At 40.1% G+C, this 19,956-nt stretch overlaps 1 protein-coding gene across 1 annotated transcript in view; it reads right to left on the bottom strand.

The window, feature by feature from the left end:
• Nucleotides 1-19,956, bottom strand: part of LOC121872257 — a 92,342-nt gene that overhangs the window by 19,873 nt on the left and 52,513 nt on the right. The window contains exon 5 of the mRNA XM_042374923.1: nt 8,364-8,542. Coding sequence (XP_042230857.1) covers nt 8,364-8,542 — 179 coding nt within the window. The remainder of the gene's footprint in view (nt 1-8,363; nt 8,543-19,956) is intronic.

Below are 19,956 nucleotides of genomic sequence, written 5' to 3'. Positions count from 1 at the left end.
GCCAATAATCTGCCCTCTGCCTCGGAACCAACCGCCCATCCCCGTGTGCCCAGTCATCTTTTCTACTAATGTAAGTGTTAAAAAACCTAATATTATTGATATTTCTCTTAATTATTAATTGTGTGTGCATACCATCATAAAGTTAAGATAATATTTTTTACTACATATAGTTGTGTGTAGTCAAGAAATTGGAGTTTTGGGGGTCAGCCGGTCTCTATTTCAATTAATCCCATATGTTATGTTGTTCACTTTACGCGTTTCTCACTTTCCGGTACCAGGTGATTGAATAACACATAAAGTGATGGTTGACTAATGTGTATATATATATATATATATATATATATATATATATATATATCAGTTTATGATGTGACCGGGGATAATCGCTGGACATCAGGATACTAAAAGCAGTCCTAGAGGTTCACGGCCATAAGCTCGTTGAACAGGCTTTGTGTGAAATATAACAAAGTCTAGGACTGCTTTTTTAGTATCCTGGTGGTCCAGCGGTGCTGCCTCCGTCACAGTTCCACAGGCTTTATTGGGCTAATGAAATATATATGGATCCTCGTGTCAAGCCGATTTGGTATTCACATTCTGACCACCTAAGTGATACGGGTGGTCCCCTATTAGAGGTTCACGGCGCCTGCCTGGAACAGGCTTTGTGAAATATAACAAAGTCTAGACTGCTTTAGTATCCTGGTGGTCCAGCGGTGCCATGCTCCCGGTCACAGTCATAGGCTTGTGCCGTGGGGTTCAATCCTGGTGGGTTGAGGTGCTGATTGTATGTAGAAGTCCGCTGCTTTATTGGGCTGAAATATATATATATATATATATATATATATATATATATATATATATATATATATATATATATATATATATATATATATATATATATATATATATATATATATATATATATATATATATATATATAAAGTTAACCTCACTTTATGTCCCAAGATTCCGTGATTTCCACGCCACGGTGCCTTGCCAGAACCTAACGCGGCTCACATTACGCTGCACGCGGAACCCCATACGAGAGTGCTGCGCGACGCTATTTTTAGATTCGCCCCCACCCGCCAATTCACTTGCCTGCCTGTGTGCGTTTCGGGCCTCCGCTGGGCAAGCCGCTGCAAGGTTGAGCAGTGTGTGTCTGTTATGTTATCACTGACGCCATATGACGACGTGGACTGTGATTACCGGGCGCATCCCTACCCCCTGCTGCTAGCTGTAATTGGCTTAAAGGTTAAGACGTGTCCAATTGGAGGGAGGGAGGGAGGAAAGACGACGCCTGACCTAGCCGCTGCAGTTTCCATCCTCAAGGCCACACCGTAAACGCAAGATCCTTTGTTCCAGAAAATGGCTTCCGCCAGACCACTCACCCCCCAGAGAGAAACCTTCCTTACCTGGACCCAGCCGCACTAAGCCAAAGAACATTACCTACTCTTTCCTTGCCACGAGGTGAAGTATACCATCATCCAAGAGTTGGAGAGAGGAACAAGGCAGGTTGATTTGGCTACCAAAGACAGTGTGAATGAATCTACGATTCAAATAATAAAAGAAGGATGCAGCTAAGATAAGGAGCACATGAAGATCACAGTCTACAGGTGTTTCTATGATCAAGTATTTTCACAACCAGGTGCTTTCAAGACAGAAAAATTACTTGTGAGGTAATTTGCGCGCCAGGGCGACGAACATATGTATGTTCCACACGCCGCCTGTTACGATCACGACGTGAACTGTACATGGCAGTGGCATGGCGATGCAATTACAGAGCCCAAACCCTTTAATGCTTCCTCTGCGGTTACAGAGGTTTAAGAGCCGAACACATCACCGCTTATATGAGATTATGGAGGAAGGACAGTACAGTGACGCATCTCCAGGTGTTTAATATGGACGAATCTGGTCTTTTCTGGAAAAGCTACCTTCAAGTCCTTTCTGTAAAGAATGCCAGCAGGATTCGGGGTCGAAGATGCAGAAGAGTTTATCACCGCCCTGTTTACTACCAATGCCTCCGTACCTGTAAGCTCGGGTTATCGGGTGATCCACATGCCAGCACGAAGTCAAGACTTACAAAAACCATGGACATGACCACAAGCTAAACGCTCCATCGGCCGACCGCACGTAGCGCGTGGATGCCTTTACACCGTTCCTCTCCTGGTTTGATGACTGTTTTGTTCCCGGCGTAAAGATATTCTGTGAGTTTACAGAATGTGCCAGTCGGGCTTTTGTTGCTGGCGAAATGCAATTGCAGGACACACTCGCCTTTACTACAGATCGGCTACCCCAACGCAAGTGGCCTCCCAACACTACGCCTATATTACAGCCTGGCGGAACAAGAGTTAATCTGTAATGTAAAAGCTGCATTCTCAACAAAAAAACGGCCTTTAACGACTACACCAACACCAGGGAAGAGTTGATAACCTGAGTGACACCACCACCGATAGTAAAGAGTTTAAGAAGATGAGAGGATCAACAGTTGGCACAGCAAAAATACTGTTCAAACAATTCTGGAGAGTATTTAACATCAAGAAAGCTGTGGACTTCTTGGTGGGACAAGTGGATCAGCTGTCTATTGCTACAATTGCCACGCATGGAGACATGTGCTGCATGGAATACCAGGTGAGAGGAGGAGCCAATCTGTGACTGGCAGGTTCAGAATGTTGCAGTAGCAGTGACCTTGCCAGAGAAGCTGCGCAGACTGTTACAGGTTCCAGGCTCTCCTGAGACCAAACCACAACCCATTTATATCCTGAAAAGGTGATCAGAGATCCTGAAGTGACTGCCTACTCTAGATGTTGGAAGAAGATCACGCCAGTGAAGAGGAGGAAGAAAGTGCTGCCTCCGAACACAGTTTAACCTATAGTGATATTAAGGGTGCTATGGAGGTGCAGAGAAAAATGAAGTCCTTTCCTTTCCTAATGCATAATGACGAGGACCGCTATGAAGTTTCCATACCTGCTGGTGCAGGCTATGGAGCCAGACATCACGGTGTGTATCACGACAACATAAACACTCAGCCACAAAGCATAACCGAGTCCGCTCAAGAACTCCACCACAGCCAGCCCAAGCCAGTGATAGTGACAGTGAAGAAGACTTTGAGGGATTTGTCAGGGAAGCCCTTAAGTAGTCTGTAGTGACAGTGATGGTGATTCACCTAGTAATGGTGATTCACCTGAGGGCCAGTAATCTGCCCTCTGCCTCGGTAGAACCAGCCTCCATCCCTCAAAGAGGGCCCACCCATCTCTTCTACTACCGTAGTGTTCCACCTAACTTTAATTTTTCTAACCTAACCTTTATTTTTCCTATGTTAACTTTTATTTTTCCTAACCTAACCCTCTTCTATATTACTTGTTTTTTTCATATCGCCATAAATTTAAGATAAAATTTTACTACAATATAGTTGTGTGTCGCCAAAGTGGGAGTTTGGGGGCTGCCTGACCCATTTCTTACACCAATCCTTACAGCAAAGAGAAAGAGTTCACTTACGCTGACCTCTGCGGTTACACACACAAAGTGAGGGGCAATTGCATGTATATATATATGTATATATATGTATATATATATATATATATATATATATATATATATATATATATATATATATATATATATATATATATATATATATATATATATATATATATATATATATATATATATATATATATATATATATATATATATATATATATATATATATATATATATATATATATATATATATATTTTTTTTTTTTTTTTTTTCCATATAGATCCACATGAAACATGGATAATACAAATCTTGATAAAATCACACGGAAAAGGGAAACAACGGAGCACCTTAGCTTTCTTCTTTATTCAAGACATCTTGAGAGGCAACAGTTGCATCTGAATATATACAGTATTACCCCGCTTAACGCTGCTTCTAGCGCTGCTTACCGTGATACGCTGTGCCTCGCCAGAGTCAACTTTCACTTAACGCAGGTTTTTCCAAGTATACGCGGTGAGTGTCCGCTCGAGCTATTTTTAAATTCTCCCACCCTGCCACCCTGCCTGACTGCCTGTTTTAGCTCATAAAATTCATACAAATTACCCAGCCAGAATACAATTTACATTGCTGGAATTCTTACAATATGATGATCATTTTGAATATAAACATCATAGATTTTGCATTAGACATACAAATTTTAGATATATGTTTACTCTGAGTAAATATGTTATTTTTTCTGCAAAAATATGACATTTGTATTCAAAATATTCCTGGGCTTACAAGGAATCCAGCAATGTCAATTGTATTATCCTAACTTTAGTTTGAGGTATTATTTATTAAAATTTAGTGGTTCCCCAAAAAAATTTCAGAGAGGAAGAGCCAGCAGTAAGTGTGGAGAAGAGGGGGGAGGGAGTTGAGTCCATTGTTTGAATGGACATTGTTCCTGCATTATATTTCTCTCTATTTCTCTTAAGTATTAATTTGTGTGCATACCATCATAAAATTACGATAAGAGTTTTTACTAGAACATACGACAGGAAAAAGTGGAGTTTGGGGATCGGACTCAGTTTCTTTGGCTGGAATTAATCCCATATGTTCTGCTGTTCAATTTAGCGCGTTTTCACTCTAACACGGTACCCTCAGGGTTTTATTGACGCGCTATGGGCACTACTGTATACAGCCAGACCCTGACTTCATTTCACTACGGATTCACGCCCACAGGTACCACGACCTGCTTTGACCGTGACGCCCATACGTGGACATACCATCATGCACTGTCAAATAAAAATTCTTCTTAAATGACGCTACAAGATTTTCTATACCGAACGCTTTCTTCATTCCGGCGAGAGGGAGGTGTCTTTAAGTCGCTTTCGTAAGTACACTCTTACCAGTGGAGCGCTTTTGTTTGAAGCTATTATCGCATTCCTATACTGATCGCACAGAACTTTCGTTATTATCGTGATTTAATTGACTTTATAATGACTACTGGAAAGCTTTAAAAGTGAGTGCTGGTGGTGCTCCAAGCGAAAGGAGACAGGCAATTACTTTTGAGATGGAAACTGAAGATAATAACACAGTATGAGTAATGGAAAACAGTAGCAACAATCTCTATCACACCTAGGTTTTCACACTCCTAATTTACATATCCACTATTCTGAAGGACAAGGAACGATTCGTAGGCGCAGTGAAAGGAACAACACCTATAAAGGGAACTTATACATCAAAGAAAAGACAAGGTCCCATCTACGTATATGGAAAAAATTACAGATATGGCTAGAAGACCTCAGACAGAAGCATGTACCCTTAAGTGTTTAAATCCATGGCATAAAGCAAGAAGCTCTGTTCCAAAGCCCAAAGGGAGCAGGCAGGAGATGAATGTGAGCAAACTCTTTACAGGAAGTCATGGGTGGTTTGATAGGATTTAAAAAACGCTACAGCTCCACACAATGTTATAGGAGTGGAGAGGTTAAAAGCCGATGTTGGTGCTGCCGAAGCTTCAAGGAGGAGTTGATGATGTGATTAGGGAAGGAATTCATTTGCCTGGAGCAAATATTCACGTGGATGAGACTGATTATTAAACGCATGCCTGAGCGACATACATCCAAAGAGGGCAAAAATGCCCCGATCTGGCAGCATTCATGACAGAATTACACTTGGTTGGGGGGGGGAATGCTGGTTTCAAGCTAAAGTTCTTCATGATCTAATATTTCAGAGAACCCCAGGCTTAAACATGTCAGCAAGCACACACTGCCAGTGTTTTATCGTATAACAAGAAACCCTGATGACCCTAGTACTGTTTGAAGATTTGTTCATGACTTGTTTCATTCCATTTGTTGCTGGTGTTGTCTGCAACAAAGGATTCCATTCAAGATTTCCATTGATTTGGATAAAGTTCTATCACCCACCATTACCTGGACATCTTATTATGCATTCCTGATGTTAAGGTAGTGTTATTCCACCTAACACTACCTCTATCATCCAACCCATGGATCAAGGTGCTACTGCTGCCTTTAAAGCGGTATTATTTACGCATATCAACCCCGCTTCAGGCTGTTGCTTGCTACTGAAGGTGAGAAAACGCCGACAGTTTTTGAAGGAGTTAACATTTTATCATGTATAAAGAACATGAGTACAGCATGGGGATCAGGTTACAAAACATTAATGAATGAATATGAAGAAAATCCTGAAAAGAGTTATGTGCAATAAGTTTCAAAGGATTTAATGAAAATGAAGTTATTTTGGATATTAGTAACAAGATAGTGAAAGAAATGCCGGAGTAGGAAATTGATACTCGAAGATGTTGACAGTTGGTTGAAAGTGTAGCAGAAGAGCTCAGTAACGAGGATCTTATTGAACTAGATGCACAGAAAGCTGCAGAGCAAGAGACAAAATGTAGAAGAAGAACCCAAACCCCCAAAAAGTTTCTTTAGTGAAATGATATGGTAGGAGGTGACAAGCGAATTAATAAAGGAATGCAAATGTTTGATGACACATCAAAATCTATAGAGCAAGAAAGCCAAAGTTGACAGAATGATCCAAGATGTTTGTTGTTAAGCAGGAGAAATTTATAATGAAAGAAAGCAACCAGTAGTCAAAATTGGACATCTATTTCAAGAAGTTCCCAGTACTGGCTCTCACGCCCCACCAGTGCTGTCTCTTTCACTCCTCAAGATGATCCATTACCTTCAAACCAGTAAAAGTTACCCCCTGTACATAAATCCCGTCTGAAGGAAATGCATATTGATGACCCACCCAGCCTCTGTCTCCTCTTTCTGTTTCTTCCACTATAGTCTCCTATGTATCCTGTAACAGAAAATTATGGGGGCTCTAAGGCAGATCCAGCTGACTACATTTAAGGTAAGTGCTCAGTCACACCTCGTATCCATTCCCTCATTATTTATTACTTACTGTTCGTATCCATTCCTCATTATTTTTACGTTTAGTGTACTGTATTTTAATAGATGGGTTGAAAAAAAAATTTTGATTTTTTTTTTTTTTAGATTTTTAAAAAAAAAAATTTGATTTTTTTTTTTTTTTTTTATCTATGTCGGACTTACGACCATGTCGGACTTACGACCTGGATTTGGTCCCTTAACCCGTCAGAAGTCGGGTCTAGCTGTATATATATATATATATATATATATATATATATATATATATATATATATTATATATATATATATATACAGTCAACCTCGCTTTACGCTGTTCCACTTTACGCGTTTCGCTTGGTACCCTGCCGAACTGGAATGCTCACTTTCCGCTGTACCCTTTTACGATAGTTGAGGCATGCTTATACATGCGCCAGTCATCAAAACATTACCGAGTTCTTCACCCGCCACCCACCACAGCCGGCCCAAGTCAGTGATAGTGATAATGATAGTGAGGATATGGACTTATATGGACTTTGAGGGGTTTGACAAAGAGGCCCTGCAAGCCTCTGTGGTGGATAGTGATACAATTGATACAAGTGATACAGGTGAGGGCCAATAATCTGCCCTCTGCCTCGGAACCAACCCCCATCCCTGTGTGCCCAGCCATCTTTTCTACTAATGCAAGTGTTAAAATCCTAATATTATTGATATTTCTCTTAATCATTAATTGTGTGTGCATACCATCATAAAATTAAGAAGTTCTTTTTACTACAACGTAGGTATTGTGTCTGAAAAAGTGGAGTTTGGGGGTCGGCCCGGTCTCTATTTCAATTAATCCCATATGTTATGTTGTTCACTTTACGCGTTTCTCACTTTACGCGGGCCGCCGTGGGTTGAATTAACCGCGTAAAGTGAGGGTTCACTGTATGTATATTCTTTTGTATGTACCCTTGTCAGGATTCTACTGGCGTTGAAGGCTGGAATCTGGAGGCATCCTAACAATGCTGTGTTATCACTTTTGGTCACCCTGTCTCTGCCTGTGAGGGAAATATTAAGGTCTCAAAGCTCTGCTTCAGTCATCACTGCAGCTGGCGGCCATGTTCTGAATGCCCACATTATTTAAATATGTCCGTCTCTGCAACTAATTGTTTTCTACTGAATGCCCATGCTGCAAATCTACACACATCACTGCAGATGATCCTCTGGCTTCCCATCGCTTCTGGGTTGTCTGTCCTGTACATCTACTGGATGGAGCCTCAGTATAGATTAAGGAACGTATCTAGTTACAGTTGGCTGAGATTATATGAGTATTGCATGGATTACAATTTGTGGCAACCTCAGTAGAAGAGGGGGTTAATTATTTCTTTAGAATATGTAAATAAATAGGTCATTTGGTGAATGTTCTATTCATTACCCAGAAGTGTCAGTTGGTAATAGTTACAAGAACTCGCAGGCTATTAATATTACACTAAACATTAAAAAAAAGTAATAAACATGAACAGTAATGTACTTACTCAGGATGGTAACATATTGCAAACATCTTTTTAACTACTGGGAATTTAGCAGGTGGAATGTCTTGGTTATTAACAAGTGTGAAAAGAAACGCCTTGTCTGATGCCACATATCTGCCCTTCATGGTAGTCTTACCCCATGGCACATCACTGAAGCCCCCACAGATTTCACCATGCTGACCCTGTTGGATGAACAAGTTTTTCAGTGATATACAGTATTTATTATTAGATAATTTTTATGGTTCATACAAATTATACTTATGAAGAAGTTTCATCATCAACACAAGCTAGTATGTTATTGATAATTACCATACTTAAAAAAAGTAAAATTAGCTGCAAAGGATGAACATGACAATAACATATCCAGCAATGGTAAAGATATTTTGACATAAATTCAAATATTGTTTTGATTTGCACATTTAAGAAGAGAGAATTTTTAATTTGTGGATGTTGAACTACAGGTTACAAGAGGAAGGAAAAGACATACAGGGAAAGATTTTTAAGCTCTGAAATTTAAGAAAAAATGAAGGACTGATATTGAAACCCCATTTTATGGATGAGCCTGGAACTAGGCAGGAAGTATACCCATGAATTATGGGGTGTAAACCCAGATTCAATCCTTGACTGGGACATATAAATAAATTATTAAAGCTTCTCTGTCACAACCAGGTCCCAAGAGGGACCTTAAGCTGCAGCAGTTCACAATTTAAAACATAAAGGAACAAGTATAGAGTAGAGAGTGTGATGTCAGCTAACATAACGCTTGAACTTCATCTACCTCAGCCACAGTGAGGTTGTCAGATGTCAAAATGTTTATTTCTAGTCTAGTGAACCCTCGAAAATTCGAAACCAGTAAATCAGGATTTTGAATGATTCGGACAAAATTTAGGGGCTATGGAGGCCAAGAAGGCTCCCTAAGAAGCATTCCCAAAACAAAGCAAAGATCATCTTAGGCCCGTGTAACTAAGATGTCAGCACGCGGGACATAGGTGCCCGAGGCGGGAAACATAGAGAGTTGTCAATTGTTGTTTGTGGGAATATTATTTCATTCATTCTAGTAATGATACAATGTTTCTTATTACATTATCATAGGTAACTGCATGGTCTATATAATCTGTTTATCACTGTGCCCATCACCATTTTCAAATTAGACTACAAGATATATATTTTTCCCATAAGTATGCCTGGCAACAGGAGCAGTAAGGGAAGTGAGTGATTGCGTTTGCTAGTTAGCGTGTCGGCTACTGTTGTAACTCATTGCTCCTCCCTACCATATTTCACTGGATTTACTGTTATTATTAGTGTTTACTGATATAAAAGTGCTTAATCATGATTAATCATGGAATTATAGCCAGGTTAATGTTGTCACTGTAACCACCAGGCTACTGGGCCAAGCTGTGAGGTATTATGGTTGTTTTTCAACTCACTACAGTGGTCTCTCGGTTAACAAGCACAATTCGTTCCAGAAGGTTGCTCGTAAACCGAAACCATTGATTCAATGGGTTTTTCGGTAATTGGTTCCAGCTCACAGAAATTTACTTACAAACTAAAAATAAATGCAGTAAAGTACACTTACTTTGAGGTGAGCATGTAGAAGGCTCCTGGTTGATGATGATGATGATTGGAATTAGACATGGGGGTGGAGGAGAAGGGAGAAGAGAAGGATGTGGGCGTGGAAGAGAAATCACCCCATGCTTCATACCGCCATTTCACCCATAAAATTTTAAGTACACTAGGTGTACTTCAAGATTATTTTCTTTAAATCAACACTGCACTGCTCTATATATTGTCAAATGTAAAATAAATTTCAGAATGACCAATAATTGTACAGTCAACCCTCGCTTTACGCGGTCCCACTTTACGCGTTTCCACGTTCATGCAGTACCCTGCCGAAACCGGAATGCTCACTTTCCGCGGTGCGTGTACCCCTTTATGCGGAGAGCGGCTGGCGGTCCTCTCGCGCCGCACCATTTTTGGATCCAAACCTCCCGCCATCTCTCCCGCCATTCACCATGTTGTGTAAGCGGCGCGAGTAGGTTGCGCAGTGTATGTCTTTGTTGCGTTATCGGTGACGTCATATGACGCAGCGGACTGTGATTGGGCAAAGCATCCTTACCTCCCTCTCTGCTAGCTGTGATTGGTTTAATGACGTGCCCCGCCGCGGGAACGTTCAAGCCCCTCGACCTACCGCGTCAGTTACACCCCTCCAGGCTACACCATGTATATCGGTATCCATTGTTCCATAAGAATGGCTTCCACCGGACCACCACCGCCACCACAAAGAAACCTTGCATTACCTGGACCCAACCGCCCTAAGCCAAAGAAGACACGACGTTCCTTAAGCTACGAAATTAAATATAAGATCATACAAGAGTTGGAGAAAGGAACAAGACAGGTAGATCTCGCGTGCCAGCATGGTGTTAACGAGTTTACGATCAGGACAATTAAGAAGGATGCAGCCAAGATAAAGGAGCACATGAACATCACAAAGTCTACAGGTGCTTCTATGATCAAGTATTGCCACAACCAGGTGCTTCTCAAGACAGAAAAATTACTTGTGAGCTACTTCGTGCGTCAGGCGCGACGGAACATGGCGGTGGACACACGCTCAGTTAAGGAGTACGCACGTGAACTGTATGCTGCAGTGTCACGAAAGATGGGAATTACAGAGCCCAAACCCTTTAATGCTTCCTCTGGGTGGTTACAGAGGTTTAAGAAGAGAAACAAGATCACCAATATCAACATTGGTGGTGAAGAAGCTAGTGCTGACCGCGTTGCGGCTAGGGAATTTCCTCCATTTTTACGTGAGATTATGGAGGAAGGACAGTACACCGACGACCAGGTGTTTAACATGGACAAATCTGGTCTTTTTTGGAAAAAGCCACCTTCCAAGACCTTCGTTGTGAAGAATGCCAGCAAATGTCGGGGCCGGATGTTGCAGAAGGAGCGCATCACCGTCCTGTTTACCACCAATGCCTCCGGTACCTGTAAGCTCAAGTTATCGGTGATCCACACAGCACACAAGCTGCACGCCTACAAGAGCATGGACATGACCAAGCTAAGTGTCCACTGGCTGACTGCACGTAAGGCGTGGATGTTCTCTACACTGTCCCTCTCCTGGTTTGATGACTGTTTCGTTCCCGATGTGAAGAAATTCTGTGAGCAACAGAATGTGCCATTCAAGATTTTGTTGCTGCTGGACAACGCGCCAGGACACTCGCCCCTACTGTTAGATCGTCACCCCAACGTAAAAGTGGTCTTCCTTCCTCCCAACACTACGTCTATATTACAGCCCATGGACGAAGAGTTAATCTGTAATGTAAAAGCTGCATTCTCTGCTAAAAAATTCAAGCTCCTGAACGACTACACCAACACCAAGGAAGAGTTGCGTAACCTGAGTGACACCAACACCGATAGCAAGAGCGAAGACGACGAGGATCAACAGTTGGCAGAGCAGGAAGTACTTTTAAAACAATTCTGGAGAACATTCAACATCAAGAAAGCTGTGGACTTCTTGGTGGAGGCATGGGATCAGCTGTCTGTAGCAACTGTTCGTCACGTATGGAGACATGTGTTGCAAGGCATTCCGGGTGTTAGGCAGAGTAAATCTGTGACTGGTGAGGTTCAGACTGTTGCAGTAGCAGTGGACCTTGCCAGAGAAGCTGCGTAGAGTGTTACAGCTGCAGGCTTCTCCGAGACCACCAACAACGACATTATGGAAGTGATAAGGGATCCTGATGTGACTACCGACGAGATGGTAGATGATGATGACGTCAGTGAAGAGGCAGGTGGTGCGTCATCCCAAGAAGAACGCCGCTTATCCCATAGTAATGTTAGGGGTGCCATCGAGTGTATCGAGAAAGTGAAGCTCCTCCTTTCCGACGACCCTGACGCAAACAGGTATGAAATCTTCACTACCCAGCTGTTGCAGACTATGGAGCCCTACTTCAAGGTTTATCACGACAACATAAACACCAGCCGTCAGCAAAGCATAACAGAGTTCTTCGCCCGCAACCCACCACAGCCAGCCCAAGCCAGTGATAGTGACAGAGGTAGAGACAGTGATGATGACTTTGAGGGATTTGTCAGGGAGGCACTAGTAAGTGTGGATGACACCGATGAAGACTCACCTGAGGGCCAGAAGCCTGCCCTCCGCCTCGGAACCAGCCTCCATTCCCCTACGCCGACCCATCTCCTCTACTAATGTAAATGTTAACCCCAACCTTGTTTTTTTCTAACCTAACCTTCAGTTTATTCTTCTCTTATTGACTGTTCCCTTCTATATTATGTGTGGGTGAATACCATCATCAAGTGAAGAGGTTATTTTTAGTAAAACGTACGTATTGTGTCGGGAAAAAGTGGAGTTTGGGGGTCGGCCCGGTCTCTATTTCAATTAATCCCATTTGTTATGTTGTTCACTTTACGCGTTTCTCACTTTACGTGGGCCGCCGTGGGTTGAATTAACCGCGTAAAGTGAGGGTTCACTGTACTGTAAAAATGTAAAAATAGTTTATGTTTAAGAAAGTCTCAAGCACTGAGCAGAGACACAAACTGACTCCTGCTGGGTGAGTCAAGTGGCTGTTTAGTGCACTAAAAACTAGTTTCCTGTACAGTACAGGTTGTACCTCTCTAGTCCGGCAACCTCGGGACCTGACCGGTGCCGGACCATGGAAATTCACCCTTTTCCTGGATAGATAGTGACTTGTGCTTATGCTTGGAAGCACTAGCACCACTTTCTCTGCATCATGGTCTCTTTGAAGACATATTGAAGGGTTAAATGTCGTATAGTAGCTTCTCAAATTTCGCGAGTTTTTAATTCTTAACGTATTTTATTGGAACACACAAAAAAATAAATAAATAAAAATTTTGACGGCGGAAACTTGAATTTCGACGGGTTTGAACGGCCCGCCAACGTGCAGACGACGTGCATAATCGTGTAAACAGCGTCATTTCTCTTATGTACAAAAGATTCATTATTGTTTATTACTGAATGTCTTTTTTATTGAATTAATGTTTATGTGTGCAAAATGAGCAATACAATTCATTAATAATACGTAGAATATTAAAACACACGAGGAAATGACACAGCATTGTTTTCGTTGATTACAAAACCAGTGACTGACTGGTTCTACATATAAAACTGAAGAAAATAAGACCTTGACTGTAGCTGTAGTAAAATTAATATGGTTGTTTTAAGTAATGTTATTTAATGTTAATAAATGGAAATAAATGGAACAATAGAAGTAGCTAACGATAATGGTAAAGAAAAAAGAGATCGCGTATGTAAGTGGGCATGAGAACACGTGAAAACATATCGTCATTACTTTACATAAGAATATGAAAGCAACACTTATTTACTGTTCATATATATTTTAATTTATGTTTCTGAACTTCTTTTTATTGAATTAATGTTTGTGTGTGCAAAATTAACAATACAATTTATTAATAATACGTGGAATATTAGAGGAGACGAGATGGCTGCCGGCATTGTTTATGTTAAAGCTTACAAAACCAGTGACTGATTGGTTCTACATATAAAACTGAAGAAAATAAGACCCTGATTTTAGCTGCAGTAAAATTAATGTAAAAAAATTAATATGGTTGTTTGAAGTACCTGTAATGTTATTTAATGTTAATAAATGGAACAATATAAGTAGCTAACCATTAATGGTAAAAAAAAAAGTGAGACTGCGCGTATGTAAGTGCGCACATGTGAAAACATATCGTCATTACTCTACATAAGAATATGAAAGCAACACTTATTTACTGCTCATATATATTGAAGGGTTAAATGTTGTACTCTGTATAGACAAGCAGAGAGAGAGAGCAGCCGAACTGCCGGATGTAAACAAACCTTAATTACCCGCGGGTTTTTTTTGTAAGGGGATTAGCCCACCCGGGAATAGGTCACTGACCCACATTAGGGCCTGAGGGGCAAAAATTTAATACTCCTGTAATAATAATAATAATAATTCAGATAAGTAAAAAGAAAAAAAAAAAGCTGCCTATCTACCTGTTGGACAAACTAAAATCGTTCCGGACCACGGGAGTTTCCGGACCACAGAATGCCGGACTAGAGGTACAACCTGTACTTCAATTATGTTCAATAATTGTTAAAATGACTAAAAATTTTAATATAAAACTTTTAAAATTATTGAAGAGTACAACATTCTTGATATTTACTCAAATGGGAACGAATTTAAGCCCTAGAACCGATTACTGTATTGGCGGACTAATATTCCAGCTGGTGAGCAAGAGAAAACATGTTGAGAAGAATTCGTAAGGAATTCGTTAACCGAATTGAAGATTCTTATGGAAGGTAATTCATTAACCAAGGCGTTCGTTAACCGAGGGATCACTGTATTTTTGGGTAGATATACGTAATTTTCTTCATTTATTTTTACTCAGTTACATGCACACACCGTCCTAAGGGCAAACACGTAGAGGGAATATACATTTCTTTGCACATGAGTTTGCTGGCCTAGTGTTCTCCAATATTGCAGTGTAAAGTGAATCATCGTATCGTGAATCATTAATTACCATTAAAATAAAGCAATAATAATGGGATGCGTTCCCAAGTGTGACCTTTTCAATCTTTTGTGTGGTTTTTTACCCTCTTTTCCCCCAAAACAATAAAATTAATAAAAAATGCAAACTATATTCTTCAAATAATGTTTATGAATGCACCTTATACAATATAAATTAATAATAATATGGTCACACAAGAGGAGATGGGACGCCATTGTTTTCATTAGTGTTTACAGCCAGGAGTCCGGGACGATGGTTCTACATAAGAAAGTGAAGAAAATAAGAGCCTGGTTATAGCTGTAGTAAAATTAATGTATAAAAAATTAATATATACCATAAATTGTGGCGCATAAGTCGACATTTTAAGCTCGAAAAAATCTCTCCAAAACCAGGGGTCTACTTATACTCAGAGTATAAAATGTGAAGCTGTACCACATAGTAGTAAACAAGTGGAACAGCCTGCCTAACACTCGCTGTGCATCATTTAGCGTAACTCCCGTGGCCTGCCGCTAATATTTCCTACTGAAATTCATTTATTTTTTTTATATAATACATATTGGGATTTAGTTATTATTTATATGAAAAGGGATTATTTTTTCAAATTTCGTCGTAAATACGAAGAAAATAATGGCATAAATTGAATTAGGTCCTAAATTAACCAAGGTCTTAAATATGAACCGTCATTATCGGAGGCTTTACTGTACAATAATATCTCTGTTAGCTGGAATCCCTCAAACCTAGAACTCTCAGATAGCCAAAAATTTTTGCTCGGAAAAGCATTCCCAAAGCTGGAATTTAAAAAAATTCCGACTTAGGGAACAAATTTTACGAGGTCGAAAATCATGAGATTTCCTGGAAATGTCTTGAATCAAGACGAAAGCTCAAGTATTTTGGGGAGGGACCAGACCTGACTCAATGTCAGGTGGAGGTAGAATAGGGGATTAGTGGTCTCATATTACTGACTTTCTGATGGAATGTCAGGTCACCCTTTCTTGGGTAGGGGATTAGTGAGCCTTATGACCTGAAGACGTCTTGAACAAACATGAACCCAAAAATATTTTAGAGAGATTGTAATAAGTATAAGTATAAATGAACAAAGTTGTATCCCTTCAACATTACATTACAGTCGACCCTCGTTAAAACGGGCTAATAGGGGGGGAAGGGTGTCCGTTTTAGCCAATTATACGAATTAACCGATTTAGGGGTTATTATTGCATAATATTGCATTATACAATCATGCGCCGATTAATGTCCTAGATACGTGCTTATGTTTGTACAACCGCTTTCATTCAGACCCACTAAAGATATAATGTTATGGTAATTATCAGAAACACACATAGGCATGACTATGTTTATTACAAAGTGATGAAAAGGGTACTGTACAATGGGTAGTCCACAAAACATGTAGCTATGTGTATGTTTATTTGAGTGCCCCATCATAGGAGTCCGTTTTCTCTCGTTTCAGGACGCCTGAGTCCTCCGTTTTCTCTTAATCTTGGAGTGCAGTGCACCAGAGACTTCGTTATTCCTTAGTAATGAACCAGAATTTGAAATTGCAACCTCAATTGCAACTGGGACAATCCCAGAACCAGAAATTTGATACGGAAAGTCCCTCGCTTAGTTCAGATTTCGGCCGATTTATCCGAAATCCGGATTATAAGGGTCCGAATTAACGAGGGTTGACTGTACATAACATTTTAAAATATGGATTGAGAAAGCAGAAAGGTGTGGGGGATTAGAGAGATGGAGTGGAAAGTAGTGATAACATGCACCAGTGTTGCCAAGCGATAAGCTCCTCAACACCGATCTTTTAATTCTTAATTCGTCTCCATGCAGTCACACAACAAGACCCTCACTGGATGCTTGTTGTCTTAATTCTGGTGTGCATGTTTGTGTGTGTGTGTGTGTGTGTATGTGTGTGTGTATGTGTGTGTGTGTGTGTGTGTGTGTGTGTGTGTGTGTGTGTGTGTGTGTGTTTGATTTAGCTTGTCAAGAAAGATTTGTAGGATTTGAAGAAGTTGATGAAGAGTTTGTTAGTCAGGTGGTGAGGTGACATGCCAAGACACTTACACAACACACACAGTAGCAGCTCTTCTAAATCATTGTCTTTTAAAATTTTACTTTATAATTTCCATTTTAAAATTAATTGATACAAGATGGCTCAATAGGGCTACTTTTGCACTTAGACAACTGATCAATGAATAAACCAGAGTACAGACAACCCTCACTTTACGCGGTCCCACATTCCGCGTTTCCACGTTTACACGGTGCCCTGCCAGAACCCAGGATGCTCACATTCCGCGGTGGGTGTACCCCTTTACACGGGTGAAGTATAATTTTTTTATTTAGCTCATAAAATTCATACAAATTATCCGGCCAGAATATAATTTACATTGCTGGAATTCTTACAATTTGATGATCATTTTGAATATAAACATCATAGATTTTGCATTAGACATACAAATTTTAGATATAATGTTTACTCTGAGTAAATATGTTATCTTTTGTGAAAAATATATGACATTTATATTCAAAATATTCCTGGTCTTACAAGGAATCCAGCAATGTCAATTATATTATCCTAACTTTAGTTTGAGGTATTATTTATTACTATACCTGGTTTTCCCCCCAAAATTTCTCAAGAGGGAAGAGCCAGCGAGTGTAGTGTGAGAAGAGGGGGAGGGAGTGAGTCCATTATTTGAATGGACATTAACTTGGCGACTGTATTTCTCTATTTCTCTTAAGTATTAATTGTGTGCATGTACCATCATAAAATTAAGATGTTATTTTTACTAGAACATAGGTATTGTGTTGGAAAAAGTGGAGTTTGGGGGTCAGCTGGTCTCTATTTCATTTAATCCCATATGTTATGTTATTCACTTTACGCGTTTCTCACTTTCTGCGGTACCCTGTGGGTTACATTAACCGCGTAAAGTGAGGGTTGACTGTATATGGAGACTCATTATACATTAGTGATGTCACAAAGCTTTGAAACTGCAATCACATAAATTGCAGCATCATAACCAGTACTCAAATATACTGTACTCCTGTACTAAGTTAATTACTAAAATTATTATGTCTGGTGCAAAATAATGGATGTTTATACTCAAATTAATCGCCATCTAACAAGAATTTCATCAATGTAAGTTATATTCTCCTAAGTCAATTCAGTTACATTTTATAAGCAAACCAATAAAACCCCTCTGCCTTTATCCTTAAGTACTGTATGCGTTAATATCCCCCCCCCCCCACCCCAGCCGGAGGAGAAGGGTCTGTAGCGTAGCGTAATGAGATCTCGCACTAAGGATGGAGGTGAGACGGGAAACTCAAAATGGCATTTTCTATAAAATACATTATATGTACAATACAGTGCTAGGGAATTGCTGTGTGGTGAGGAGCTTGTTGAGAGGAGGTCTTGTCTGTTTGAACGCGTTGAGTAGAATCCTCTTCACGGCTAGGCTGGGGATATTTATACAAGTCTGCCGGAAGTGAGCGGCACTGCAGATTGGCTGAGGTGAAAGGCGGTAACTGGCCAATCGCCATGCAGTCCGAAAGCTAGGCTTGGTCTGAGGAACTCGCCGCTGGGTAGGCTGGTTAGCGACAAAATGGCGGTTGGCAGTTGTAGGGGAGAGCATCCACTATAGGTCTATTGGAAGTAAAAGTGACCGAGATAACCCCCCCCCCTAATTCACCATGTGTGTATGTGTGTGTGCTTGTGTGTGTGTGTGCTTGTGTGTGTGTGTGCTTGTGTGTGTGTGTGCTTGTGTGTGTGTGTATCTGTGTGGTGTGTGTGTGTGTGTCTGTGTGGTGTGTGTGTCTGTGTGGTGTGTGTGTACATGTGTACATAAGATAAATGACACAGTTTCCATGAGTGCATAAGAACATAAGAATGGAGGAAGCTGCAGCGGGACTATTGGCCTATACTGGGCAGTCCCATTTACACCCAATCCCTATTGCTCATATATCCATTCAACCGATGTTTGAAGCTATCCAGCGTATTTGAGTTAATGATGATATTTGGTAACTTGTTCCACTTGTCCACTACTCTATTTCCAAACCAATGATTTCCTATTTCACGCCTAAATCTAAATTTGTCTAATTTAAAACCATTGTTACGAGTTCGCTCCTGGTTAGATAGTTTGAGTACCGTACCTTTGTAATGTCCCCTTTGTTCAACTCTGACTTCCATTTATACACCTCCATCATATCATCTCTCACTATACGTATGTACAACGTCCATAGGTTGGCCTCCCGCGCAGTTTCACTTTTTTCTCCACCAATTCATTGATTACTTCTATTGTACGTACATTACATAACATTAATTAAAAGATACATATAGTACTTTTTACATTAATTTTACTACTGTACATCTACAACCATTGTTAGTCAAGGCTTTAATGTACACAAGATCAATACAATAAGCTCTAATACCCACTCATTTTATCCCAAATACAGTGGGGTATGCTATAACGAACGGATCCTACTACGAATATTCCTATAACGAATGGTTTTACCTATAAAATTGAGAATGCTATAACGAACGAAACTCCTACAACGAACATTTAAAAAAAAAAAAATTTTTTTTTTTTTACTAATTTATTGTTTTTTTATTAGAAGTATTAATGATATTCTTTATTTCAGGGGTTTAGATGCATATTTATGCACTTTTTTACAATTTTATATTATATTTTTCAGTGTTAAGTGGTTGTATTTGGGGGCCTGGAACGGATTAATCCTATAACGAACGAATGCTATAACGAACAAGGTTCTAGAACCAATTAGATTCGTTATAGCATACCCCACTGTACTATTGGATAATTGCTTTGAAAAAATCTCTAAATGGCAACTGTAAGCTGACGGGAATCAGTCCTGTCCATATGGTAGGAGATACTGACTGCACCCCTCCTGCCTCACCAAAAGACCACTACACATACAGTAAGTGTATAGTTCATGAAACACAACTCAACTTGTGGCATGATGGATGACTCATTAGTGAGTAATACGGTATATAATCGAGAGATAAAAAAAAAATGAATACCTGTATATGTATGTATACAGTATTAATGAA

This window comes from Homarus americanus, unplaced genomic scaffold (genome assembly GCF_018991925.1).
Source record: "Homarus americanus isolate GMGI-L3 unplaced genomic scaffold, GMGI_Hamer_2.0 scaffold5589, whole genome shotgun sequence".
NCBI lineage: Eukaryota > Metazoa > Arthropoda > Malacostraca > Decapoda > Nephropidae > Homarus > Homarus americanus.
The sequence above is the reverse complement of the archived record's forward strand: the minus strand, read 5'-3'. Positions and strand labels throughout refer to the sequence as shown.